This window comes from Vulpes vulpes, chromosome 10, assembly GCF_048418805.1.
Source record: "Vulpes vulpes isolate BD-2025 chromosome 10, VulVul3, whole genome shotgun sequence".
In the NCBI taxonomy this organism is placed as follows: domain Eukaryota; kingdom Metazoa; phylum Chordata; class Mammalia; order Carnivora; family Canidae; genus Vulpes; species Vulpes vulpes.
Window position 1 is genome coordinate 37,209,993 of NC_132789.1, and position 27,216 is coordinate 37,237,208.

At 49.0% G+C, this 27,216-nt stretch overlaps 1 protein-coding gene across 18 annotated transcripts; it reads right to left on the reverse strand.

Moving 5' to 3' along the window:
• On the reverse strand, positions 1 to 27,216 carry LIPA (lipase A, lysosomal acid type). Of its 18 annotated transcripts, XM_072723614.1 has the most exons (13): positions 27,047 to 27,079; positions 25,812 to 25,901; positions 25,436 to 25,509; positions 24,305 to 24,385; positions 23,995 to 24,106; positions 22,258 to 22,375; positions 11,741 to 11,939; positions 10,529 to 10,638; positions 9,820 to 9,956; positions 5,459 to 5,605; positions 4,410 to 4,481; positions 2,353 to 2,424; positions 1 to 1,459 (listed from the first exon to the last, which is right to left on the reverse strand). In XM_072723614.1, exons 4-13 carry the CDS (start codon positions 24,322 to 24,324, stop codon positions 1,226 to 1,228), a joined length of 1,221 nt encoding a protein of 406 aa, XP_072579715.1. In that variant the 5' UTR covers positions 24,325 to 24,385; positions 25,436 to 25,509; positions 25,812 to 25,901; positions 27,047 to 27,079; the 3' UTR covers positions 1 to 1,225. The 18 variants fall into 18 exon arrangements, with proteins under 18 accessions (XP_072579715.1, XP_072579709.1, XP_072579719.1 ...); XM_072723608.1 differs by lacking the exon at positions 24,305 to 24,385 and having other exon boundaries at positions 27,070 to 27,098; XM_072723618.1 differs by lacking the exon at positions 25,436 to 25,509.

Consider the following 27,216-nt stretch of genomic DNA (forward strand, 5'->3'; position numbering starts at 1 on the left):
TCAGGTCCATGAAGCTACTGAGTTTTATTGCAAAGTTCCAATAAGACTTTTTCAGTGTTACAAAGTGGTATCGTGCTGCCTGCACACATCAGCCAGTACCAAGCATCGTTTATTATCGCAGCCAAAAGAGCTGAACCAGAAAAACCTATCGGTTGTCCTTCTGTCCATCTGTTCGTATTGCAAGGACATGGCACAGCAAGGAAGGCAGGTGAGTAAGGGCTTCGTGAACTAGGAGTGGGGTCTGGAGCATTGACAGCATGGACACGTACGAAACTAAAGACACGGGAAGAATCCCTGAGCATTAATCTGAAAACATTCATGTCACATTTCTCTTGGGTGAAAATGGTTAGGACACTCCTCCCGGGCAGCCCTGGGCTCCTGCCTCCGATGCCCAAGCACCGAGTCACAGCGGCCGGCCTAGCAGACGCTAACCCCATGGAGGAGACTGGGGCTCCCTCCCGGTCCACTTGTCTTCTCACACCAGTGGATTTCTGGCCTGCTGCATGATGAGAGGTTCCTGACTACGGAGGCTTTCCTGTACTCAGGCCATGTAAAATATAGGGTGTTGGGGGGTCGTTTTAATGAGTAGAATTTATTGTCTGAAGATTCCAGCCAATTGTTTTGTTTGGTCTGAGCAATTTAAACATTTGCTAAATAACGAGAATCATGGTTGTTGGCTAAAATTCATTATAGAATCTTTACGACTGGCCCAGCTCTGCACCGACTGCATGAGAACATGAGGGTGTCACTTAGCTCTCCGGTGACTCCAAGGCCGCTGGACTGAGCAGCCCTTTGAGGCAAAGAGATAAGAACTGGGCACATCCTGACCATTTTCAAATCAAAAGTCCGGTTATTTGCCAACGAACCTCACAGCTTTCAAACCCCATCACATACTTAGCATGTGTGTCTTGTGCAAGGTAAAAAGGCAGTATTGTGTATTTTAAATTGTAAGGATATACACAACAGTTAGGACCTTTTGCAAGTCAGTGGTAGCTTTAAAGAGGCTGCACCATGTTTGAGACACGAGCTTCACACAGGCCGCGACGAGAGAAAGTAAGCTAGCGCGTTTCTAATCCCGGAGAGACCTGAGCAACTTCAGTCATCACTCGATGGGATACAAAAAATTTAAAAGGCCTGGGAAAGACAATGATTTTAGAGAAATCAAGCCAACAAATTTAAACGTGACTCGTCACCCGAACTGGTGACAGTTTCTCCAGCGTGGCTCTCACAGATACTTCCTCATTAGGTTCACTATTTCGTTATAGAGTCGCCAAGGAGCATCCAAGCCCCAGATAAAGTCCAGATGCTGCCAGTCAGGGATGAACTTGTTGTACACCAGGTGGGTGATCTGGGGCAGCAAAACGCCGACGTCGTCGACATCCGCCAGCAAGTCGTTGCCGCCGCTCCAGACAGCGGTGGGCACTAGCATGTCCTTCACCTTGTAAGGGGGAGGGTAAGTCTGCAGTAAAACCAACAGAAGGCTTTGCTGTTGTTTCACTTTTCAAAAACACAAGCAATCCTCATTCAATACCGATTAGTAAGTGTGATGGGACAGTGGAAGACGAAGTTCTGACAACGGCTTTCAGCTCACTTTTGAAGTCACTACTACTGGAGCAAAAAGAAACCTAACCCTGAGCACAGACCTGTAACCCTAGTAACTGCCAGCTATCGCCCGCTGCCCCGTGCCAGACACCACGGCAGGTGCTTCAGTGCTTCAGCCCCAGAAGAAGGCGCTGATCTCTGGGCGGCGGATGCAAAGCCCTGGAGCCTGGGAGGTTGGGCGGGGGTGTCCTACACCCTACTCTGACTTCCTCTCCCTCTGGGGTTCCACACAGGTCACAGGAACTCTGCCCAGCTCAGTTCCCTTACCTTCCAGAACGATAACAGCCAGCACACCTGCCACACGGGCAGTGTGAGAACTAAACAGGAAAAATATGGGCCACGTGCCTCAGGCTTTAGAGCACTTGGTGCTCAGAAAATGGTCTGTTTCTGTATATTTGGAAGAAAAGGCTTAGGCTGTGCAGCCCGCCCAGCTGCCAGGGAGCAGACTGAGGGTTCCCTGACCCTAGAGTCCATGTTCTGGTCACACTGAACGATGTGAGACGGTGACAGTTGTTACAGAGCCAGCGGAAAAGACCAGGATGGGAGGCCCAGGCCACACCACCCACCACAAGGCTCGGGTTGTTCCAGAAGATGGAGGGAAACTGCCACCGTCTATTCAGGTCTCCCTCACATCTCCCCCAGCACCCGAGCACCCACCCCCCACCCAGCCCAGAGGCCCCGTGACTCCAGCTGCTCCGCTGGTGGTTTTTCAGAGCCAGGTTTAATTCTAAAGACTTTTGAAGCCCTTACCTGATTGTAATGGAAATAATTCCTGGCACAGCTTCCCCAGTCAAAGGCTTGGAACTTCTGGTATTTAATAAACTAAAAAGAAGATAATTTGAGGGAAAATGTTATCTGACACAGAAGTTTGAGAAAGCGTCACAGGTTGCTAGAGTTAGCTGTATCCTCAGAAGTCCATTTTACGCTGACCCCAGATTTACTCTTTATTTCCAAACTGTAATTTAAAATAAAACCGCAAAAAATAAAAAATATAAATAAATAAATAAATTAATTAATTAATTAAAAAATGAAATAAAATAAAACCGCATGGGGGGGAGCATCTGGGTGGCTCAGTCAGTTGAATGTCTGCTTCCTGGTTTCGGCTCAGGTCATGATCTCAGGGTCATGAGATCGAGCCCCACATCAGGGTCTGTGCTCAGCACAGAATCTGCTTGAGATTCTCTCCCTTTCTCCCTCCATCCCCTTCCCCTACTCTAAATAGTTCTAAATAAATAATAACGTCTTTACATAAATTAATTAAATGGCACTGGTACTGTAACGGTGCTGTGTGGTGACAGATGGTGGCTACGCCCGTGGGAGCACAGCATGACCCAAAGACTCGTCGAATCGCTGTGCCGTACACCTGAGACCAATGTAACATTGTGCGACAACTACACTTCAATAAAATAAATAATACAAGAATTTCATTTTGGTTGGAATGTAGCTACCCTATGACACACTAAAGCAGCTACACATGTGCTGTGAATGACACTGGATCGATGACTATACTCATGAGATAAACTTTATGCTGTTTACTGAAATGTGAATCTTAAACATTTCAAAGAGTTAACTACCTTGTTTGGGAAAGAAATGGATATTACATGTAATATACATATTAAGACTTATATAGGGATTAAAATGTACAGGGATTAATATATTCATACTAGTATAAAATACTGATTATATATTAACATACTCATGTGGATTACTATAAATACTATGTTCTACGTCTACTAATCTGTGAATTAATATATTTATTTATCATCCCCATCATAGTTTCTACATATCCACTTTTAGAAGCCTGGATTGTAGCCAACCCAACAGCCTACCATGAGCCCAACTCCCCTTACTTTTTTAAACAATATTTTGTTAAAAGGGGCAACTCAGATGCAGATGGTGACTACCCAGTGTTTGGCAACTGCTCTCCAAGGCACCTACAGCATCTTGGTTTGGAGCTTAAATGGTGAGTTAGTTCATATTTAAAAAGAAGTTATAGAGACACCTGGGTGTCTCAGTAGGCTAATCAAGCATCTGCCTTGGGCTCAGGTGGTGACTTCAGGGTCCTGGGATGGAGCCCCACACGGGGCCAGCCCCCTACTCAGCAGGGAGTCTGCTTCTCTCTCTGTCCCTCCGCCCCCCTCTTTCAAATAAATAAATAAAATCTTTAAAAAAAAAAGGTTAGGAAGGAAATTCCTACAAAAATATGTCCTAAGGTAGAAATAAGCCCCTGATAATACTGTTAGGTGGGAATAAAGCAAGTTATGAAAGAATAAGTAGAAGAAAATAATGTAAGCCATCTAATTAATTAATCAGCCTCTTCCTACAACTATTATTTCTATCATAAGAGCATTATTATTTTTTTCCTATACATGATTCCTGAATTTTCTGGAATGAACATGCATTGCTTTCTGGTACGGGACAAGACAATCAAAACTGCATTTTAAAAGCAAGTGGTTCCCATTGATGCGATGACTGGTTTAGCTCTGGTTTATCCACTGTGTTCCTGGGTTAGTGCTGACGTTGCAGCCTCCCTCTCAAAGCCGCTCCAAAATCTTGCTTTGTGGAACAACACAGAAATAAGATAAATCTAGGACTCCGTGAAAAACTGACGGGGGGAGGGGAGGGCAGGGGGAAAAAGTCAAGCCTGATAGCTGCTGGGTGAACTCGCAAACAGTACGGTAGCACAATGCCAGGAACCCAGGACACGGGGGCAGGAAACCAGCCCCGCTCTGGAAGCGGACTGGCTTTGTGGGGGGCAGGAAGGGTTTGGGATGGTGGGCAAACCCCAGTGCGCCCCCGGAACCTACCTGGGCCCAGTGCAAGATGTTTTGCACAGAAGTTCCAGCAGGAGAGTGTGATATATACACAGGCACTCTAGACTGCAAAATAAATACATTGGAATAAGTAAAGGACACGGCATTCAGGAGGCACCGGTAAGAAACATGTTCTGCACTTCGGAGCCACAATCTCAAATGTATGAGACGAAGAGCAAGGAAAAAAGTTCTAGTTCTCTGACTACAAATACGTCCTATAAAAAGACGTACAACCACGCACACGCAGAATATGTAGGAAGGAAGCAGAGAGACACAGTAACTAACTGTAGGGCTGCGTGGGTTGAGGTTACGGGTCATTTCCATTTTCTTCAGACCTTGCTTTTGTCATTGGGAACAAGAAAAATTGATATCACTTAAAAGAATTCCCTGGAGTCTTCATTCTAGAATTTTAAAGCCTGTTTTCAAAATGCAACATTACAAACGACAAATATATTTAGAAATACCAGCACTGGGGTGCCTGCATGGCTCAACCGGGTAAGCGTCTGCCTTCGGCTCAGGTCAGGACCACAGGCCCCTGCTCGGGGGGATCCTGCTTCTCCCTCTGCCTCTGCCCCTGCCCCTGTGCATGCTCACGCTCTCTCTCTCACTCTCCCTCAAAATACATAAAATTTTTTTAAAAAAAGCATTAGAAGTACCAGCATAAAAAAAAAAAAAAAGAAGTACCAGCATATTGCTGACCAAAGATCTACATTTTATAAAATAAGAAATGTGTGCACACACAGACACACACACACACACAAATTTAAATACACTTAACCATTATTTTTCAAAAGAAACAGATCACTAGAATGAATATAATTATCAGGACTTAAATTACGACAAGTCTCCTCACTCAGCAGGAAGTTGCCCACAGCAGACCTGAGACCAGCAGACAGCATCCCCAGGCACCTGCCAAAGTGAATCCCTTGCGTCTTCAGCGAGGTCATTTCATGCTTCTCTTACATCCTCCAGCACACATGCATGTTCACACACAAGATAAACTCACTGAAAGCTCAAGCAAGTGTGATCATAAACACACATACCATGTTTAAGTTCTTCTCGTTAAATCCACAGATAATAAAAACGGCATTTCCACAGAGCTCCTTCAGAATGACGTGAGAGCAAAAGTGTGCGCTCAGCCACTTCAGAAGCATACTCTGGGGGAGAAATTCTTTGGACCCGAGTAAGTCCTATAAAATAAAAAGAAACCCAAGAATATCTCAGCATTTCATTCTGGCCTACAAGCCCCCCAACCCACCTGCGAAGCGGAGACGCACACCAAGTGTCCCCACATGAGACCCCAGAAGACGAATGGCAACCGGCGGACGGTCACACCAGCATACTTACACGATAGGTTTACTAGGGCAAAAGCAGATGTTAGAGATGTGGACTTAAAGTCTCCAGTGAGGAAAAGAGGCAGAAAAACCAAATAAGTTAACAAACAGCAGACTTTGTACAGCAGGAAGGGGCAATGGGACGTGCAGGTGGCTCAGGGGTTGAGCCTCGGCCTTCTGTTCAGGTCGTGACCCCGGGGTCCTGGAAAGGAGTCCATTTCCCCCGCTGCTTGTGTCTCTCATGAATAAATAAGTAAAAATTTAAAAAAAGAAAAGAAAAGGAAGGGGCATTAATGATCACTCATCCCAGGGCCATCCCCAAGAACTCTCATTGACTGCTGGGCTGGTAGTGACTTCCAAGAAAGTCAAAACCAAGGCTGGTCAACAACGTGTCTCATGTAGGACACATACATCCATATAAAATCCATATAAATTCTACTGGCCAATGAGCCGATTCCTGCCCACTACCTGTTGTTTTTCTTTTCATGCTTTTTTATTGTGATAGAGCATGAGGAACACAAAATTTTACCATTCTAACCATTTTTTAAGTGTTCAGTTCAGGGGCATTAGGACACACATTATTGTGCAGCCCACACCACTACTCCTCTCCAGAGCTCTCCCAACATCTCAAGCTAAAACTCCATTCCCACTAAACAATAACTCCTCCTTCTTCCTCCACCTGCGCTGCCTATTCGTTAATAAAGTTTTATTGGCACACAGGTGCACTCATTTTCTTCTGCTTTGTCTCTGGCTGTTTTCACACTAAAGGGGCAGAGTTCAGTCGTTACAACAGAGGCCATGTGACCCACAAAGCCAACAACACATCCTACGGGGCCCTTTAGAGACCAAGTGTGCCGACTCCTGTCTCCACAAGCCCTGACCAACGGCCGCTGAGCCTGTGCTCAAGGATCTCTGGGGCAATCACTATGCCCCCAAAGATCTTCACGTACGGGTGCAATGCGAAACAGGAAAAGCATCTTCCTTACGTTGCACCCAAATTTGTCCCCCTAGGATTTATACTTCTGCAGATGCCTACCCCACGGAGGGACGAGCAGGGGTGAAAAGTTCAAATGCCTACCAAGGCCGTGTTCCTCCATCCCAGGAAAAAAAAAAAAAAAGGTATGTGGAAGCCCTAATTCCCAGTATCTCGGCATGTGACCTTATTAGAGTCAGGCCCTTACAGAGGCCGTCAAGGGAAGATGAGGTGAGCAGCGCGGCCCCCCACGCAGTAGGACCAGGGTCCTTACAGAAAGGAGGACTCTGGGTAGAGACAGACACGCAGGGGTGCTCACACATGCGGAGATGAAGGCAGAAACGGGAGAGAGCCTCTCACAAGCCAAGGAGAGCGGAGCAAGCCACCAGAAGCCGGGGGGGGGGGGGGGGGGGGGGCGAGGCATGGGGCAGGGTCCTCCTCACAGGCCTAATAGACCGGCGGCGGCGGCACAAAAGCGCAGCGTGTAAAACGGAGAATGTGAAATGCCATGCTGCCTGGGTGACGTTCTGAACCGGAAAGCTTAACCCAGCCTAAGGGTGCAACCGCTTTGGGGTACACAACACTCTTCCCTGCCCCCAAAATAATCAATTATTGAGATTTCAGCGTTAGATATGCTTTTTAAAGGGTGTGACTGATTTGAAGTTGTTACACCACACGGGCCACATTCAGCCCTACTTCGGGCAAGTTCTGTCCCCGTGCGCAGAGCCCGTGAGCTCTATCGGACCTGTCTTCTACAGGATGGCCACTGGGTCCCCTCGGGTTGCCTCTTCTCCTGACTAGCTGCATAATGACTGGCTGGGGGGGAGCGAGAAGCATGTGCAGAGCAGGACGCTGCAGGAAGAGGCATCAGTATGCAAAACTCCTGGCTTTAAGTCTACGTGATGGTCACATGTGACAAAGAGATTTTGGGGTTCTTTACTAAAACCACGGAGACAGGGCATCCCTGACGTGGGGTGCAATACGCCACGTTCTCCTTTGGACGGACAGGGTGGTGACGCTGACCTTGAACTTTATTTATTTATTTATTTTCTATTTTTTTGACCTTGCACTTTAAAACTGCTAACCGAACGTCACTGTGGCACACTCCACTGGCAACTACGTCAAAGCAGGACAGAGTGTTCCAAAAAAGAAAAATTCACCTTATGTACACTTACAGGCCTGCTCAGGTCAATCCTGAAGTCTTCCTAACTTACATCATCGTGTTCTGAGAGTGAGGGCACTGAGCTTCCGTGGAGGCAACCCAGATTTCCCACAGCAGCTAATTGAGAGGTTTTAGGAACATTTATTTTTCCCATTCTGTCACTGTCCCAGGATATCAGAAAACACCGCTGTCTGGGACAGGGACTCCAGAGGACCAGGCTGTTTAGTCTACAGTAGGGTCCTATGGGGTGTTCTGTGAAAGTGCAGATCCCCAGGGCCCTCTGCAGACTTAACGAGGCACCGCCTCCAAGGCGGGAAGTGGGGGGGGTCTACCTTTACAAAGCTATTAAATCACAACCTCCAAGGATTACATGAAATCAGAGACGCTCCTATGAGAGAGCCACTTCAGTTCTTCGGGAAGAAGGTACAGGGGCGTGGCCATGGCACATAAGCAACAACCTCAGCATCTACCACAGGAGTCTGGCTACGTAGGCGGCAGTTCCTGGGACGTGATGAGCACTGGGTGTTACGTGCAAGTGATGAATCGCTGAACTCTACCCCTGAAACTAATAATACACTCTAAGCTACTTAATTGAATTTAAATTTAAAAAAAAAGAAGAAGAAAAAGGTGGGGAAAAGCCCTTAGCTTTAGTTATCTGGATTTCAAAAGACAAAAAAAGAAAAAGTAAGCGGTAATTCCTGCTAAGGGGGAAGAACGGGTCAGTGTTTTATGCGGTCGCATGACAGCTCTCCAAGTGGAAGGCACGACCCTCAGAGCAATATATACCTAAGTTGGCCACCGTCAGCGTTAAAACAAAACACTGAATTTCTCTCAGGATCTGTGTGTGTATTTAAATCCACACCCAGGGAATCCCTGGGGGGCTCAGTGGTGGAGCGTCTGCCTTTGGCCCAGGGCGCGATCCTGGAGTCCCGGGATCGAGTCCTGCGTCGGGCTCCCTGCGTGGAGCCTGCTTCTCCCTCTTCCTTTCTGCCTGTGTCTCTGCTTCTTTCTATGTCTATCATAAATAAATAAATCTTTAAAAAATAATAAAAATAAAAAATAAATCCACACCCAAGGTCTATAGGAAAAGGCCCCATGCTGAGCACCTTGTTCAACTCTAAGGAGTGAGAAGGCCTGGGTAACGGATGGAAGGGCATTTTATTTGTAATCTCTGAATTGTTTGTAATGAAACCTGAAGCTTCTACGACCCGAGTCTGGTTAGAGGGGGCCACACATAACGTGCACTTCTGGTCACGGGGGCAGAGGATCCATCTTATGTGACGGTCGGCTTCCAAAATCAGAGTACAGTCTGCAGCATTCCCTGTGCGTGTGTATAAATGTATCACACGGGAAGCACATCGGGTGCATGAGTAATGGGCCATCTGGCCTCTGCTGGTTCTCAACTCCTCCTCCTGAAAACTGCTTTGTCCTTGGACAGAGCTTGGGGGAGCTCACAGAGCTCCTGGGTTGAGCCTCAGGCGGTTACTGGCCTGTGTTTGGGGTCAGACTATGAAATGCAATAGGAACAGTGTCTTTAGGTTGCCCTTGGGGCCAGGGTCTGGCATGTGGGGGCAGCACCTGCCTCTTCCTCCCAGGCACAGGCTCCCTGGGCTCTCCACGTGGCATCAAGAGCAACTCTAGCTGCTTAAGGGTTCCCTTGGGCTCCCTTTGTGTGGTGGGTGGTGAGTGGCACTGACAAGTGACCCATGAGAAGACAATGCCCCTGCAGCATTAGTGACCCGCCTTCCCTGACCCCCTAGGACCTGGAAGCAGGGGTGACGGGGACAGAAACACCATGGCGAGAAGCCCCACTATTCCATCAACAGCGAGACGGACCGGGGGAAGGCGCAGATTCTCCCTCTAAGGGCCAATTCTTCAGGTCTGAAAAGGAAGTTTGTGGGGCAAGAGGGGTTGGGGTCGGGGGAGTCCACGTACCTTCAGGAGAAATTCTGGTAATTCTCCTAATCTGCAGAGAGGGCTGGTAGAGAACTGGATCGAAGCCACGGGAGCCAGGGCAAAAAACATTTTGACCTTTGCGGCCAGCTCGGGGATCTGTGAAAATGCTATAAAACCTGTGGGAACAGAAGGAAGATACTTGGAATTCCCTCTTGCGGGACTTCCTCTGAGGCCGGCAAGGCTGCGCAGCAGCCCCGGGGCCCTGCAGCAGCAGCACGGTCACCGGGGCAGGACCCGCAAACCAGGAGGGCGCTGAGTGACCAGGACATGTGCAGCTGATTCAGTTCTGAGCCTGCGTACGTGCTGGACGAGGTCCAGAAGCTCCCCCTCGGTCAGCTAAGCCGAGCCTGGGAAAGACTCTCCCCAACAGGAACAGGCCGCCCCACCACCAGCCCCAGGGAACGTTTACCGCGGCCCTCAGATCAGTCACCAAAGACTCAAAAGGAACTTATGTGCTTAGAATGTTCTAGCTCTAACGTATCTCTTGATACGAAAGTCTGCATTTCCAGAGAACATGAGGTAGTACCCACATTCTCTGCCCTTCCCCTATTCGTTACTTTTGCTTGGCATTAAAACAAAAAACACACATCTCAATTTGAACTAACATTTTTTTTTTCATATTTCACTTTCAGGAACAAATGCAAACTGGACTAAGACATTCCATCAAGCTCTCGTCTTTATCACATACCTAGCGTGGTGCCTTGAGAGTGACCCACGTAATACACTTGCTTTTGGCCCGTTTTATTCAGGATGAAGTTGATTGAAGCTGGTAGGTCATAATTTGCCATTTCATCATAACTGGAATCCAAAAAAGGAACGCTCTCGTGAGGACACCGCATGCAAACACAAGTGCACGCGCACAGTAAGGCTGCGTTGTGACGGCGCCCGTAAGCTGAGCCCAGCCGGGAAGAGTAGCACCGAGCACAGAACATGTTAACAGGGCGGCGCGGGCCACCTTCTAAATGTGCCTCCCAAGGGTCACCACTGCCTTCCCTCTCATGCCACAAATTAGCTTAACCCATTCTTTTTTTTAAGATGCCGAGCCACCCAGGTGCCCCTAATTCCTGAATTTTCCCATAAGTATGGCCAAACAGCATGTCTGGCTACACCCATGCTGCTGTGCGGCCGCTGGCCGTCTGTTGTGTAGACACACAACACTCACCTTGTCCATCCACTGCTGATGGGCATTGATAGTTTCAGCCTTTTCACCACTACAAATGGTGTGACAAGTATATCCTTGCCCGGGCCTTTGGTAAAAACTCCCACGCTCGCGTTTCCTGTCCTTATAGGTAACTATGGTTTTTCAAATGAGAAACAAGCCTGGAGGAGTCCACAGCCCTGACCTTCTCTAACACCAGGTAGCAGGACACAGCCGTGGGCCCGCGCGTGTGCCGCTTGTCATCCGGAGATGCGCATGCAGACTTTACCGCCTGCGCCAGGCTCTCCCCTGTATCCTCTCCTTTGATTCTCTCGATGACCTCATGAGTTAGGCATTTATTAGCCCCGTTTTACAAAAAAACATTACTGACATGTCACTCCATGAGTAATAGGCAGAGCCAGAAGTAACAGAGAGGAGAGGACAATTTCTGGAAATAGAAAAGCAGTGCATGTTTATGGAGGAAGGAAGAAGGTCATAGGACACGAGTCATCCAGCAGCTCCCACACGACCCGGACTGCCAATATAACTAAACATCCGTAACCGGATCTAAATCTCAAATGTAATTATTTGCTTGTAATTCAGCTTGCTGTGATTTACTAAATTCCTCAGTAGGCTTTTACCCTTTAACAACCTTTTGCAACCTCTCCTACTGCCCTGAGTTCCCTGTCGATCTGCCTCCCCAGAGTGCCTGCCTGAAGGGTGCTAAGGAAGCAGACCCCATCGCGAGCAACTCAAACACACCTGAAAGCCCAGAACTCATCTTGGTCTATGGAGAGGGTCTTGTGCTTCCGGGACCAGGTGTTGCCCCTGCTGTTCCCCAGCCACACGTCAAAACCGGCGTCGGCCAGGATGAAGCCCAGGCTGCTGTTGGGCAGGTTGGTGACCCAGTTACTAGCATCTGCCAGCAAGCCATGCTGCAGGAACACCACTGCCTTAGGACCTGGAAAACATTGGTGTTTAGGCGGGGGAGCACCCAGCTATAAAGCAAACGTGAGATCGTGATGAGCAGATAATTCATAAAAGATCCCAAAGCAAATAGTGACTCAAAAACAAACTAAAATGTCAAGGTGGGATCCCTGGGTGGCGCAGCAGTTTGGTGCCTGCCTTTGGCCCAGGGCACGATCCTGGCGACCCGGGATCGAATCCCACATCGGGCTCCCGGTGCATGGGGCCTGCTTCTCCCTCTGCCTGTGTCTCTGCCTCTCTCTCTCTCTCTCTCTCTCTCTCTCTCTCTCTGTGTGTGACTATCATAAATAAATAAAAAAATTTAAAAAAATTTTTTAAAAATAAAATGTCAAGGTAACAACGTACTCCTATACAACGTCAATAAAGAACATCTTTTTAAGTGCTGCTGGTAAAGTCACAGCAAAAACAGAGGATTTTGTGTAGCTAACAAGACACATTCACTTCACCATAAAAAAATGTTAATACATTCTTAAGACCTTGTGAAATGCTTCTGTAACCTATTTGTCCAGTAATTACATTTCTTACAATGTATCCTGACAAAATAAATCGAAAGACAGAAAAATATGCACACAAATTCCTAAATATATATACACACACGTTCTTTTATCTATATATTTTTTTTTTTTTTTGCTCACCTATACAGTGATGTAGAGGTAAAACAAAGACTCGGGAGCCAGAGAAACGTGACCTCTGGCTGCTGACATCATGTTAAGACCATTTAGTCATTCGTTAACCAAACACGTATTGAGCACCAACTATGTGCCAGGCACTCCCAGCACTGGGGACGTAGCAGGGGGGAAACAATTCGCCCTCACGGAGCTGACGTCATATTGACCATGAGTGTTGGAGACAGACAAGCCCAGGCTCCAGGCTGTCCCTCCAACCTGGGATGTGCTGCCCCGCGCAGGGTCCTTCAGCATCGGCAACCCTGATGGTCCCCCGCAGCAGGGAGATGTGGGACGCGCCTCACGAGGGCCAGCGGGCGGCAAGCTACGGGATGCTACTGGAAGAGCTCTCAGCGAAGTGCCTGGCACGCAGCGAGCGCCCGACGCACGTCGGCTCACTACCGTCACCCGGGCAGTCTGGGTCTCCGCTCCGTAAACAACTGTCAACAGAAATGAATGAGCTTGTCTGGCCCTAGGGGGCGGGGGAAGCTAACTGTTAAGTAGTCCAATTATTTATTGCAATAATTAAGCCACCAGCGACGACAAGGACCGTGGCAGCCTGGAAGCTTATGATGCGGCCTAAAAGACAGGGAAAGAAGGCAAAGCACAAGACAACAGGCTAACTCTGGATGACAGCGGGGCAGCGACAATGGGCACGAAGTGGGAAGAGCGTGAAGCAGCGAGGGAAAATGGGAAGAAAGATCTGTCTGGACGAATGTTTATTTCTGTTTATGTCCGAATACGGATTTGGGTGGTGACTGTCCCTCTGAAGCAAGGTGGGCTCTCCAGGCAGCTCCAGGGGCAGCGTCCAAGCGCTTCCAGCGTGGGCACCGCATGGGTACTGCGTCTGTAAAGGCAGTGGGACGCCCTGCCCGGCAAGGGCCCGACGCGACTCCTCTGACCTCATGATACACAGCAGGGACCCATCCGTGACCTCCCACCGTCACGGAGAGAATAGAGGGCAAAACAGACAGGACTGGGGCAGCGTTATGAGCACTCCTTGGAGGTCAATGCTTATTTTGGTGCCACGTTACCAGGGTGACCTGGCTCAGAAAGCTCCACGTACAAGGGTCGGGGCATCTATGGCATCTGAGAGGCCAGCTCCCCACTGTTAGTGAAGATCACAATCCGGCAGCAGAAATAAGAATCATCATAAAGGGATTCCTGGGGGGCTCCCCCCAGTTGGTGAAGCATCTGCTTTTGGCTCAGATCATGATTGCAGGGTCCTGGGATTGAGTCCTGCGTCGGGCTCTCTGCTCAGCAGGGCATCTGCTTCTCTTTCCCCCTTTGCCCCTCCCTGACTTCCACTCTTGCTCTCTCTCTCACGCTCCCAAATAATTAAAAAAATAAAATAAATACAGTAAATAAATTTTAGTACACGTGATAGGTTTTAAACAACAGTTGCTCGTCAGCAGGGCTGCCCTGTGTGCAGCGACAGCAACAAGAGGCATCATGGCTCAGGGTAATGGGGCAGCCTGTGTGACAGGCCCCTGGGAGCCACACGTCACCGCTAACGTGTTTCTTCCACACAGTGAGACACTCGCCTCCATCAAAGGTGCTCTGGGGCCGCGCCGGGAGGAGTAAGACTTGACCTTGAAAGGCCAGCAAGTCAGGCTGATCGAGGAGACACTGGCCGCACTCAGGCATGACCGGCCTGGACTGCCTTGTTCCGAGGGGTGCACCTGCCTGTGACGTCCGTGGTCACACAGAAGCACGGTCTGCAGGGGGCCACCTCCCTGGGGGAACACGGAGTCCAGATGCTCCAGGAGCCTGGTGACCCCTGGCCAAGAAGTGGCCTCTGCACTGGGCCATCTCGGGGGAGGCAGGCGTGGCCTCCCCGGGGGGTGCAGCCAGGCCAGGGCCGAGGCCTGTGGGGGGCCAGTGGCCACAGGTCCCGGGGGGCTCTGTGCTTCACTCCCCTCCCTCACCGAGGAGCCGCAAAGGAGAAATGTTGGAATTGGCAAGTTGACGATGCACCAGGAAACTCTTAAACCACCACCGGGCAGCGAGATCCCACGGGCAGCGAGATCCCACGGGCAGCGAGAAGCCCCTAAGGCTCTCTGGGAAGGGCAAGTGCAAAGCCGAGAAGGGGCACACGTCAGGGTAGCATGTGCTCGGGACCCCGGCCTACCTTATGGGAGTGAGGTGAGGAAAGGAGCTGCCACCGGGGCAGGAGGTGACACATGGCCTGACGGCGACGCTGGGCCACTCAGTCCTAGCCACGCATCTGCAGAATTTCTACTGAGCCTGCTGGACAATAAGAGCACTAGAAGCCCAAACCCATCAAGCTGTGACTCAAGGGGCACCCAGGGGGGCCCAGTCAGTGAAGCATCTGCCTTCGGCTCAAATCCTGATCCAGGGTCCTGGGATCGAGTCTGGCTCCCTGCTCAGCGGGGTGTCTGCTTCTTCCTCTGCCTCTGCCTCTACCCCCCTGCTGTGCGCTCTCTGTTTCTCTCCTAAATGAATAAATAAAATCTTTTTTTAAAAAAAGAGACTGAAAACATGTATTTTGCATAAACCTTTCCCGGTGCCTATACTACATCAGACGCTGGGCTAGATGTGGGAGACAGAGGTGGGCAACGCACACGCCCTCCCCCGAGGTGCTACACTGTGGCCCAGGAACAGACACACAGTCATCTTCCAGGCCAGGCCCCCTCAGGAAAGCCCACAGGAAAGAAAGTCATGCAGCCAGAGGCAGGGACACTTTAGCCAGGAAGGGAGACACAGATGGCTGCACGGGGGGTTCTGGCAAAGAAAAGGGCCCCTGGATTCGTAGAACCGACAGGGTGCCCCAGGCTGCAGCCAGACGGGACCCCAGAGTGCACATGGATGCTCCCTGAGGTCTGATGCCAGGAGGGGTGGGGGCCGGTGGTCAAGGTCGGTGCCTTGTGTGACCCAGAGACATGAAGGACCCTGTGGGGTGCACGTCCTTCCAGGCTGGGCCACCTTCCTTTCTTTCTAGAACCAAAGGGCCCTCATGGGCATCTGGCACTCATGGTTCTGTTAAACACAATGGGTCATCGGCAGACAAAACATTAACCAAGCCTGGCCTGGGGTGGCACAGAGGTGGCACAGAGGTGCTGACAAGCTTGTCTCCTCCCCCTGGCATTCAGCGACTGCAGGAGGGCACCCAGAAACGACAGGGCCGTGGAGATGGGCCTGCCCGTGTGCCCGCCGGCATCCCTCCCTTGCTCCTGGCAGGCGAGAGGAGGGAAGGGATCATGTCATTCTTCCCCATCCCACTATCAATCAAGGACTTGAATATTTGCTGGAAAAGGAGTATCGCTCTAGTGGGGCACCCGCGGGGCTCAGTGGTAGAGCCTCTACCCTCGGTCCAGGGCGTGACCCCGGGGTCCCGGGATCAAGTCCCAGGTCGGGCTCCCTGCATGGAGCCTGCTTCTCCCTCTGCCTGGGTCTCTGCCTCTCTCTCTCTTTGTATCTCTCATGAATAAATAAAACTTTTTTTAAAAAAATCTTGAGATGGGAATATCAGCCTGGATTAGCTGGCAGGTCCATGTAAACATAAGGGTCTTTCTAAGAGGGGGGCAGGAGGACTAGAGAGAGAGAGAGGGAGAGGGAGGTGGAAGATGCTTCGCTGTTGGCTTTGAAGGTAGGGGATGGGACCAGAAGCCAAGGAATGTGGGCAGCTTCGAGATGCTAGAAGAGACAAGAAAATAGATTCTCCCCTAGAACCTCCAGAAGGAACGCAGTCCTGCCAACGCCTTGGTCTTAGGACCTCTGACCTCCAGAACCGTCAGACAGGAGGAGTGTGGGGGTATCAAGCCACAGTATGGCTAAGGAATCTGTGCGGGGTCGTGGAGCCAGCAATCCCGGAACAGGACACAGGCGGGCGGTACGTCTCCAGGACCTAAAGAAGAGATAGGCCTGGCTCCTCGCTGGTTTGGAAGGAGACTGCACAACCTAAAGCCTTCCAGAATAGCTCAGAAGGTGAGCTCTGAGTCACACGAGGGCTCCCCCGGCCTCCTGCTCCTTTTGCCAAGGCAGATTCTAGACAAAACGGCATCGAGGACTTGCTTGCGGTGCACACACTGCCACCATGTCGCCCCGGGTAAGGCAAAGTCAGGATCGCCCCTTGTTTTAGAGTCCCTGCAATCATCCCTAGGACTGGACAATTCAAGAGACCTGGAGCCCCAGCAAGGCAGGCCCTCAACAGTGCACGAGCCCAAAGTCCAGGGCTGGTTCAAACCATCCCTGAGGCAGGACTCCGATCACGAAAAACTGCCAAACCGTAGCAGGCATTCTGGCATCTGGTTAATTTGTGGTTATCACTAGTATTTTCATAACAGCTCCTGATTATGGGTCCGGCGCTGTGTTCCACATGGATTGTGCTGTTACGAGAGAATGTGACGATCCACCCCCATGCTAAAGACAACGGATGCCCGGAGATAGAGGGAGGTTACGTGACCTGTGCTAGCACACTCGCCCAGCGGGAGCCAAGCTGTCTTCATTCCAAAGTCCCCACTTTAACCACTGTTCCAACAAAATCAGTCATTAAAAAGCAAAGTGGTAGGGGACAAGAGGTGTGCTTACAAGTACTCCATTTGTACCCAACCACTTCAACGCAAGCCGAACACGCTACTTCCCAAAGCTGGCTGTGTATCAAAAGATACACAACCGGCTGGAGCACTTCAAAAACATACACCTTTCAGGCCCAGCTCCTGATTTAGGGAACTAAATCCTGATTTAGGAACTCCAGGGACAGGCCTGGAAGTAGTTATTTTCGACAGGCTGCCTCAGCTCTCCGGATGCAGCCCACCCACAGCTGTGTTCAAGGGGCCCTCACCCAACGGGGCGCAGGTTCTCCCTCTGCTGCGCCAGCCTGGCCCAGAGAGGACCGTGCTGCCTAAATACCCAGAGAGAGGCCACACGTGGAGATCCCAGGCTGACATCCCACAGGTTCCTGGAGGCGGTTCTAGAGCCTCCTTGTCAAGAACTATGAAGAGCAGACTTCCACTTATCCAGAGCAGAGGGCTACTGAGTGAATTTGAAGAGTCGGCCTCCAAACACAGCCCAGAGCACTCTCAGCAAGTAGTACCAGGGGGAAGCCGTGGTCATAACACTTACAGTCACACTGGAGAAAAGAAGAAGGAGGGGCTTATATCCAAAACAGTCAGGGCCAGGAATTTCCAAGACATAAGCTGGTGCACAGGTCACCTGAACAGAGCACTTCCCATACTGTGGCTTTATCTGGGGACATCACCTTGTCCCCAGGGCGGAGTGGGTAGGAGCTCAGTCCTAAGCCATGTCAACCAGCTGCCTCACCACAGGCAAACCAATCGAGCTCCATAAACCCTGGTCCCCTCACCTGTAACAGAGGTAAGGGTTGCACGAGAATCCACCTCCCGATCCGTGGGGAGCACCTGGCCCAGCCCCAGGAAGGGCTCCAAGCAGTGCACTTTCCACGGGCATCTGTGGCTATGCCCGAGCTCTGGAGCACGGACTCCTCGACACCTGCGTGGCCTTGGCCCTCGATGCCCTGCTCCACCATGTCCCAGGAGGGCCCAGGCTGGAAGGCCTCTTGGAGAGACTGAAGCCTTGGCTGGAGGGACAACTGAATAGTCTGAAGAAGCCTCAGCCTCAGAGAGCGTACGGTCTAGTGAGGATGGAAATCACAGACCCCGTGAGCATCAGAACACGTTATGACCTTGGTCTTCCCGCCATCGGTGCTGGGAGGGAAACACCGGAGGGCTCAGAATGAGCAGCGGGGGCTGGCCTGGCGAGCGGCTGGGGAATCCTCCCGGAGAGGTAACGCGGGGGACAGGACAGAGGGAGGGCGAACCAGGAGGAAGACAGGGAACTGCAGGCACGGCTCCCGACGGGACACTCTGCTTTCCACCCCGACTGTTGCAGCCCCAGCCTGTACATGGACAGCACGTGCAAGGCTGGAACCGGCCTGCGCAGCTCCGTGAGGTCAAGGTCTGAACACAGTCACCTACCCCACGTGCCGTCGGAGCCAAGCACACCTGGGCGTGCATTCAGCTGGCCAGAGCCGACGAGCCGGGCATTGATTAAAGACCCTGCCTGTGCCCAGTGTAGCTGAGGGGCCAGGAATTACATCTCAGCCTGTTGGGGCCTTCGGGGAGCTCGCTGGGGCACAGCGTTTCCTCAGAGACTGCTCCGTTAGCGATTGCACAGAAGAACAGAAAAGCCAGAAATAATCAGAACCCTAAAATAATCAAAGGCAAACACAGTCAATGGCCCTTCTGTCCAAAGATCCAATTCACAAGCCTGACTGTGACTTTTCAGTGAGGACTTCAAAAGCTCCAGAGGCCAGCCCTGGGGCGTCTCGGCCAAGGGGAAGTTCAAAACGCCTGAAGACAACTGCTCATATCCCACAGTCCCACCGCTTGGCTCATGGGGCCATCATACCACCATCAACAGGTACTCATGAGGTACCTGTATCAGATAAACCAATCCACTCCTGGCGCTTTGTTGGGCAATTGCATTATAGGGAACGTATTTCCCAATTAAGCAACAGGTCTGCCTTGTTGTGGTCACTGTTCTATTTTAGGCAAGACAATATGCATTTCCTGGTTTTAGTCAAAGAAAAGAAATCACCTAATCATCATGGGATCCACTTGCCCCATACTTATGACTTAAGGTTGCGTTCTCTAGTTCAAAGAGCACTGTCTCTGGAGTCAGACTGGCTGAGCCACTATTCTTTGCCTCAAAGCAGTTTCTTTCTGTGTCACCCAGTAAAATGAGGGTGTTCACCTAGAACACAGGTTCCAGAATGCAAGGGCCTTGGAATCCACCAGGAAGTAAGTTTAAAATGCAAACTCTCCAGATCCCGGGTTCACACAGGACGTTGACATCCTTCCAATGCTGGTGTCCCGTGACTTTCTGAAATTAGGTTGAGCACATGAAAACAGAACCACTTCCCTTCTAAAGATGGGTTTCCTAATTTCAATTCCCTTTTGGAGCGAGTGCAGAGCAGGGGTAGCTCAACACTTGACAGAGAAGTTGGCTTAACAGCGAGAAGCACACACATGCGCTCCACAGGCCACTAAGAGCTTTCTAAATATGTGTTCCACACTAACTGGCTGGTAGGACATTGGCCAGACAGGCAAATGATTGTCTACACCAGTGCATTCTTTACTGAGTCCAAAAACCCTCTACAAATATGTGTGTCATACATGTGTACACAGGGTTCTGTTCTATTTTACTATAGAGAAGGTGTACGGGGCTGCCTGGGGGGGCTCAGTCAGTGAAGCATCTGCCTTTGGCTCAGGTCATGAGCTCAGGGTCCTAGGGTCCTGTGCGTTCCCCATTCCGAGGACCAAGGGTATCCACGGCCCCACAGCACGCACGCCAGCCAACCACCACCACCACCACCAAAGACTTTGGACTAGAAGCCACAGGACCCGAGTGAGCAAGACTAAAAGGGAGTTATGGGATCATCCAGCCAATCAACTGTTTCTGCTGGTGAAGAATCCAAGATGCAGAGGTAAAAGCACCAGCGCCTCTGCCAGCTGACACAGACCTAGCGCTGAACTCATGACCCCTTCCTGCCACCAGGGAGCCAACTGAGACCGGTGCTCGCTTTCCTCTCCTGGCAGGGCACAGCGCTCCAGCTGCAGGAGTGGCGCTGCCCACAGGCATGGTGGGCGGCCCTCACTATCGGCTCTAATGCTGCGTGAGACCCAAGCCTGGGGGCGCGTCCACAGAACAGAGAGGGTGCATTGTCTAGGCCTGTTTTCATGAAGCTTCTTTTAGCAGAGATTCACATTACTAATTGGTCAACTAACCTTAAGAGATATATCAGTGCAGTCTTTTTTTTTTATATGGGATCTGAAAGCAAAGGGTTTACTAAAAAAAACCAAAAACCAAAGAAGCAAACAGCAAGGAAAGTACGATCCTATGTTCACTTTGGAATAAGTATACATTTTTGTGTGTTTTGAGCAGAAAAAAAAAAGTATACATTTTTGTGTGTTTTAAGCAGAAAAAAAATAGAAGCCCTCAGCATAGCTCACTACTCATTTTTTGCAACATACTTACAATAAGGAAGCTTAATGATGATATATATGTGTAAATCATAAAAATCTCAAGAATTAGAAATTAAATATAAAAAAATGACTTATGCATTAGGAAATGCCTTCTTATAGTTAGAATTTATGGAAGAAAAAATAGACACTCTAGATTAAGAAAAAAAAAAGAATGCCACAAAGCTCATGCTAACATAGGTTTTTAGTTTGCTTTGAATAATAATTTGAGAAAGAACTGAGGGAAAAAAGCCCTTCTGCTCACATAAAATGTTAATGGAAGAACAGTTAGTCATCAAATTTCCTTAATCTCAATTTTAATTTTCCAAGGAAAGTCTCTACAAACAGAAAATGTTAGAGCATAAGGCACATCTGGAGAAATGACTGAATTGGGATCAGATCCTTAGTCTGATACATGTTTAACAATTTCAGGTAGTCTGTCTAGAAATTCATTAATCTGAATCAGAAACCACAGTTTTGCTATGGGAAGATACATACCTATCTTCAAAGTTTTAAGGACGTTCATGTATTACTAGCGAGAGTGGAACAAGACCACACGACAAGCAATTTAACAGCATCTGTCTGTCAAAATCACAAATGTATTCAACATCCTCTGACTCAAAAATTCTATTTCTGGAAACGAATCTTACAAACAAAATTGCACACATACAAGGTTATTTTCAACTGAAGTATTTGTCTTCTACCGGAAGACTAGAAACAGCCCAAATGCCCATTATTAGGGCATCTGTCAAGTAAGTCATGGTATAGCTAAGCTATACCGAACAGTGAAGGGACGCTTGGGGGGCTCCGGGGTTGGGCGTCTGCCTTCGGCTCAGGGCGTGACCCCGGAATCCCGGGATCGAGTCCCGCATCGGGCTCCCCGCAGGGAGCCTGCTTCTCCCTCTGCCTGGGTCTCTGCCTCCCTCTCTGTGTTTCTCATGAATAAATAAATAAAAACTTAAAGAAAAAAAAAGAACAGTGAAGTATTCTATGTATTGTATGGAAAGATTTCCAAGATATTAAGTAAAAAATTCAAGAATCAAAAGAATGTGTGTTACAGTCCACCTTTTGTATTAAAATGGAAGCAGGGAAAAATAATAATTATGTTCATATCTGTTTCTAAAGAGATTTTTTTAGAGGTGAAGAAATCAGAGATTTGGGAAGGATACATACACACCTGGGGGAGTCCAACAATGAGACAGCAGGGAGGGATTTCACTGTATGGCTTTTTATTTCCTTTAAGTTTTGAACTATGTGAATACATTGCCTGTTCGACAATTTAATTTTCAAACAGCAAAAGCTATCTTCGTAATGCTCAAAACCTTTCATTAATAAGGTGCTTCCTTATGACAAAGAGAGCAGAGATTTCAGCACGTCCTCCAACAAAACTGACCTTCGAATCTTGAAGCAAAATATGAAGTTAGATGATTCATCCTTACCTATTTAAAAACAGTATTTTTATATGCCTCGTGTAATGTAACGCTTTTAGTACTTGACCTAAAAATAACATTTCAATGCTTTGAAGTTAAAACTCAACTTGGTCACTGATACAAAAACCAGCCAAATACCAGCACTGCGAGTACTTCGCAGAGCCCTGCTCTCTCACCAGAGAAAAGGCCCATACCTTCGTCAGAACGGCCGTTTCTCCCGTGAGGGATTCGGTGGAGGCAAAGAATATATCCATCTTCCGTCTCGATGAAGTGCTCCTCACTAGGGAATCCCCAATGAGAGATAATTCCACTCTAGAGAGAAAAAGAATATTGGAAAGTCTGTGGACAGAAGCCGACACGCTCTCCCACCTGAACAGGTTGAGGGGAAGACAAAGTGTAGGCATTCTTCAGCCTTTAAGCCATCAATTGTCCCTGAACTCCTACTGTGCTCTCTCCAGAAGCACCTCCCGAACAGGGGGGAGCCTCCGCACGTTTTATCCATGTGTTCTGCTCACAGGTGTTTGATTAACCTTGGTTTCAACATTCTAGCATGTTCTATACCAAACGTGTCTAACTCACCACGGCTTTCGGCCTGTTTCCATCTTGGCTCCACAGGGAGACACACACTTCTTTCTTTTCTAAATATGTCAGCTAATACAGCCACCTACCACTACCCTTATTTTAAAAGGGCCTGTCCTGGGAAACAAAGTATCTCATTAACCCATTTTTATCAATGACCTAATAAAATAATGCTAACAAGAGACAGTAATAAAATACACAATAGTAAGGTGGAGCTGAAGAATAAGAGATGAAAAATAGGAAATTATGATCAAATTCACTTCTCCACAAGGAACAACCCATGGAGCCAACTGTCAATCAGGAGCTCAGTGGGTGTGGATAATTCAAGCATCTCGATTTAATGTAAGTGCTCACTATCCTCTCTATCACAAGTATTTGAAAGAATTGATTGCGTCATTTTTACAGAATAAAAATTTTAGAGGAGGGAGAGGAATGAAAGAAAAAATTGGGGACGAGAAATAACACTTGGCCTTAAGACCCTGATATATCAGGTTATATTCTCTTGACTCACTATGGATTTATCTGCCTCTGAGCTTGCCTGGATTCTTCACTGAGGTCACTGCATCATCTGCTTCAAAGTAGCTATTCTTGGGGCGCCTGGGTGGCTCAGTTAAGTGTCCAACTCTTGATTTAAGCTCAGGGCATGATTTCAGGGTCACGAGATCGAGCTCCACATCAGGCTCCTTACTACGCATGGAACCTGCTTAAGATTCTCTCTCTCTCCTTCTCCCTATGCTCCTCCCCACCATGCTTGCTCTTAAAAAAAACATAATAATAATAAAAAATAAAGTATTTTCTATAGTCACTTGTATTTTCCCAATATTTTATGTCTAAGTGAGGTATTTCCAGATTTTACTGTTTACTTAAAATTAATAACTCTTAACTGTGTCAATTACTCAACAAATTATATTTGCAAAGGTCTAACAAATTTTTTTTCAGATGTGTTGATCTTTGTCTTGAACTGTATTCCCTGGGCATTGCTAATCACACTCCTTGTCCAGTGTATCATAAAAGTAGCACTTGGTAGCACATTCTTGCAAAGTTTTGATACATTTTTATCATTCTTTCAATAAATGCAGTGAGACTTAAAGATGAAATGAATTTATAAAAATGTCATTTATCCCATCAAGAAGCATGTAGTTTTACCAGTTAAGTGCAATTCATAAAACGCATGTTACCTGGTGGGAAAGGCAGCAAACAAAATCTAAGGTTCAGAGAACATGAAAAGCACAATGACATATAAAGAGATTAGTCTGTAGCTTCACGTAGCCCACATAACTGAATCACAGAAAATAATGCACATCTGTCATTGCTGCATTTTAAAAGCCTCTTTGAGACTCTGAGAAACTTACCACGTTCATCTTCGTTTCAGGATCCAAGGATGCCAGCTTCCCTTTGAGGGCCTCAGAACGCAGGGTCCCAAGGACCAAACAGATTACCAATCCCAGGAGCTGCATTTTCATTCTGCACAAAATAGTCTGCAGTTATTCGTCTGAATTTCACTACACAGCTTATGTTGGTAGATTAATGCTTCCATAAAAAGTTCTGAACCAGGTTTAGGGCAGGTAAACATCGGGTCAAGGGCAAATACGATACAAAAGACTCCAGCCATATAGGGAAACCAAAAAATAAGGAACCACTTTTTTACTAAAACTCCCCCACCTGCCTTCACCAGTTAACATGTGACCTTCGGAGCCCAGCACACCCACTCACTCTCTCACCACAAGGTTCAACCAATTGTTCCTAAGAAATAACAGAAGAGGGGACTTAGAAGACAATAGGCTGAAAATAGGGAAGAGCCACAGAATTCCAGCACCTGTTAGCCTCCCACCTTTTCCCTTCTAATTGTGATTTAAACATTCTCAAGTCCAGTATCAGTTCTTGCCTTCTGTTTCTGTTCCCACACAAAATTACACGTCAGGATTCAAATTTGTCACTCAAATATTATGCTAAGTGAAATAAGCAAGACTGAGAAAGACAAATACCGTATGATGCCACATGTATGTGCAATCTAAAAAAAAAAAAAAGAAGAAGAGTACACAAAAATCAGAAACAAACCCATAAATGCAGAGAACTGATGGCATAGGGGTAGGGGTAGGGGGTGGGCAAAATGGGTGAAGGGCAGTGGGAGCTACAGGCTTGTAGTTATGGGAGGAATAGGTCTTGGGATGAAAGGCACAGCACAGGGGATAGAGCCGATGTTTTTGGAAGAGAGTTACATGGTTCTAGATGGTAGCTACACTCTGAGTACAGCATGAAGTCCAAAGGTGTTGAACCACTATGTTGTGTACCTAAAGCTAATGTAACATTGTGTCAACACTGTGTCAATTACACATTATAATGTATGATAATATGTTTTTAAAAGTAAATAAAACAGATATGTCATCCAAGGAAAAGACTGGAATGAACTAGAGCCTGGAAGAGAAACAGGATAGAAGACCAATCCCTCTCCCCTGCTGAGACCTTGCAACCACCCACAATGATCTAGTTCCCACCAGGGATGGCGCAAAATCACAGCACAGCAAAGACCTTGGGGCTGAATGTTAAAGGCAAAGTGAAGAGAGTCCCCCCAGGAACCTGGATGGTTAGAGGCAAAACTGGAGCTGGAGGCATTCTTTGCTTTTAAAAATATATTCACTCAAGAAAAGGTGTGTGCATGTATATCCATACAAAGACTTGTACAAACATGTTTATAACAGCCTGTGTGTAATACACAAAAACTAGAAAAACCCAAATGCCCCAAATGGGTGGAGATATATATATATATATATATACATACACATATGAATATACCTACTACTCAGCAATAAAAAGAGTGAACACACAATGGATGAATCTCAAAACAATTATGGGAATGAAAGCCAGACCTAAAAAAAAAAAAAGAAGGAATAAATACATATGATTCCATTTATATAAAACTCTGGAAAATGCAACGTAATCTCTATTGATGGAAAGCAGATCTCCGCTGCCTGAGAAGAAAAGGAGTGAGAAGAAAGGATTACAAGGGGCTACAAGGAATGTTTTGAGGGAGCTGGACAGGTTCACTATGCTGAATTTACCAAGGGTTTCATGGGAGCACACGTACGGCAAAAGTTATGGAACCGTTGGTTTAAAGTGTTGTCATTGTACATCCATACACTAGGGCGGTTTATCTGAGTATTCCACCAACCTTAGAGACGTTCTCTAGAGACTGTCGTGCAAATCCTGCCAATGCAAGTCCTGTTGATGCTGCAGTTACTTCTCCAAGCCATGGAGCACACTGTGCATCCAGAAAGAAAGGAATGTAACCTTGAGTCTGCACTGGCAGAGAGGCTCCCTTGGCAATTACAACTGTTTTGTTGTGGTGGTTGGGAAGGCCACCTCCCAAGCCACCTTTTATCATAAATTCAACCGCCCCAAAGTCCATATTTTTACTAGGGAGCAGGGAAGAGATTGAAAAGGAAGAAAGAAAGGTTATGCCCACAACTAAAGAATTCCGTGGCAGCAGACGCCTTCCACCGGGTGCTAACCTACAGAGTCCGGAGCATCTGCGGAAAAGCTGCAGGAGGGTAACAGCTAAGGGCTCTCAACTGCACACGTCCCTCTGCTCACTTTTCCTTCCATCCCATTAAGCCAGCTTTTCAACCAAGTAGTCAACTGGTCCTGGGAAGGATGATGACTGAGTTTAGAGCAAGACAAAGCTCCCTTCCAGGCTGGATTGTTTGTTTTTCCAGGCTTTCTTAGCAACTTTAATCTCCCTTCTTTCTACACCATAACACGCGAGCAAGGCTCTGCCCTGTTTCACCCCAGCCCTCGGCGGCATCTGAGTCACTTAGAACCCCTGGATCTTCAGGGGCGCCCTGGACACAGCAGGTGCGCGGCGCAGGTGCTGGAACACGAGACAGGGGTCGGCCCCAAGGTCCCAGGTAACGGTATGGTCAGGACCCAGTCCACCGCCCGGCAGTAGCTCGGCTCCGTTTACACTCGCTGCGCCCACGCCCGGCTTCTCTCCCACCTGGGCCGACACCTGGGCGCGCACCGTTAGATCCCGGCCGGCCCGGGGCGCAGAGATTCAGCTCGGGCGGGGGGTGCCCCCAGGGCCAGGGCAATACGGAGCCCCGCAGCACTCACCCCCACACCCCCCGAGCTCCGCAGCCCGCAGCCCTCACCCCCGGCGCCCCGCAGCCCCCGGTGCCCCAGGGCACGCACCCCCCCCCGGGAACCCCGCAGCCCGCACCCCTCTGCGCCCCAGGGCACGCACCCCCAGGCGCCCCGCAGCACTCACCCCCGGCGCCCCAGGGCACACACACCCCAGCCCCGCAGCCAGCACTCCCCTGCACCCCGGAGCACTCACCCCCGGCGCCCCAGGGCACGCACCCCCCTGCGCCCCGCAGCCCGCACCCCCCTGCGCCACGCAGCACTCACCCCCGGCGCCCCGCAGCACTCACCCCTCCGCGCCCCGCAGCCCGCCCCGGCCGCAAGGCCTCTTGAGCGGAGCCCGAGGGCGGGACCCGGGACGCGGGGGGCCAGTGCCCCCCCCAGCCACGCTCGCCGCCAATCGCAGCGGCAGCCGCCGGGAAGTGCCGCCGAGACCC

Bases quoted from the DNA above. Each gene is read 5' to 3' on its own strand.
- LIPA (XM_072723618.1), bottom strand. From the start codon at position 24,324: ATGTTAACTGGTGAAGGCAG. The intron at 11,940-22,257 runs GTATGGGCCTTT...AATGTTTTCCAG, and splicing joins AAACGGCCGTTCTGACGAAG to GTCCTAAGGCAGTGGTGTTC. The intron at 2,425-4,409 runs GTAGGTTCCGGG...TCTTCTTTTTAG, and splicing joins ACATCTTGCACTGGGCCCAG to TTTATTAAATACCAGAAGTT.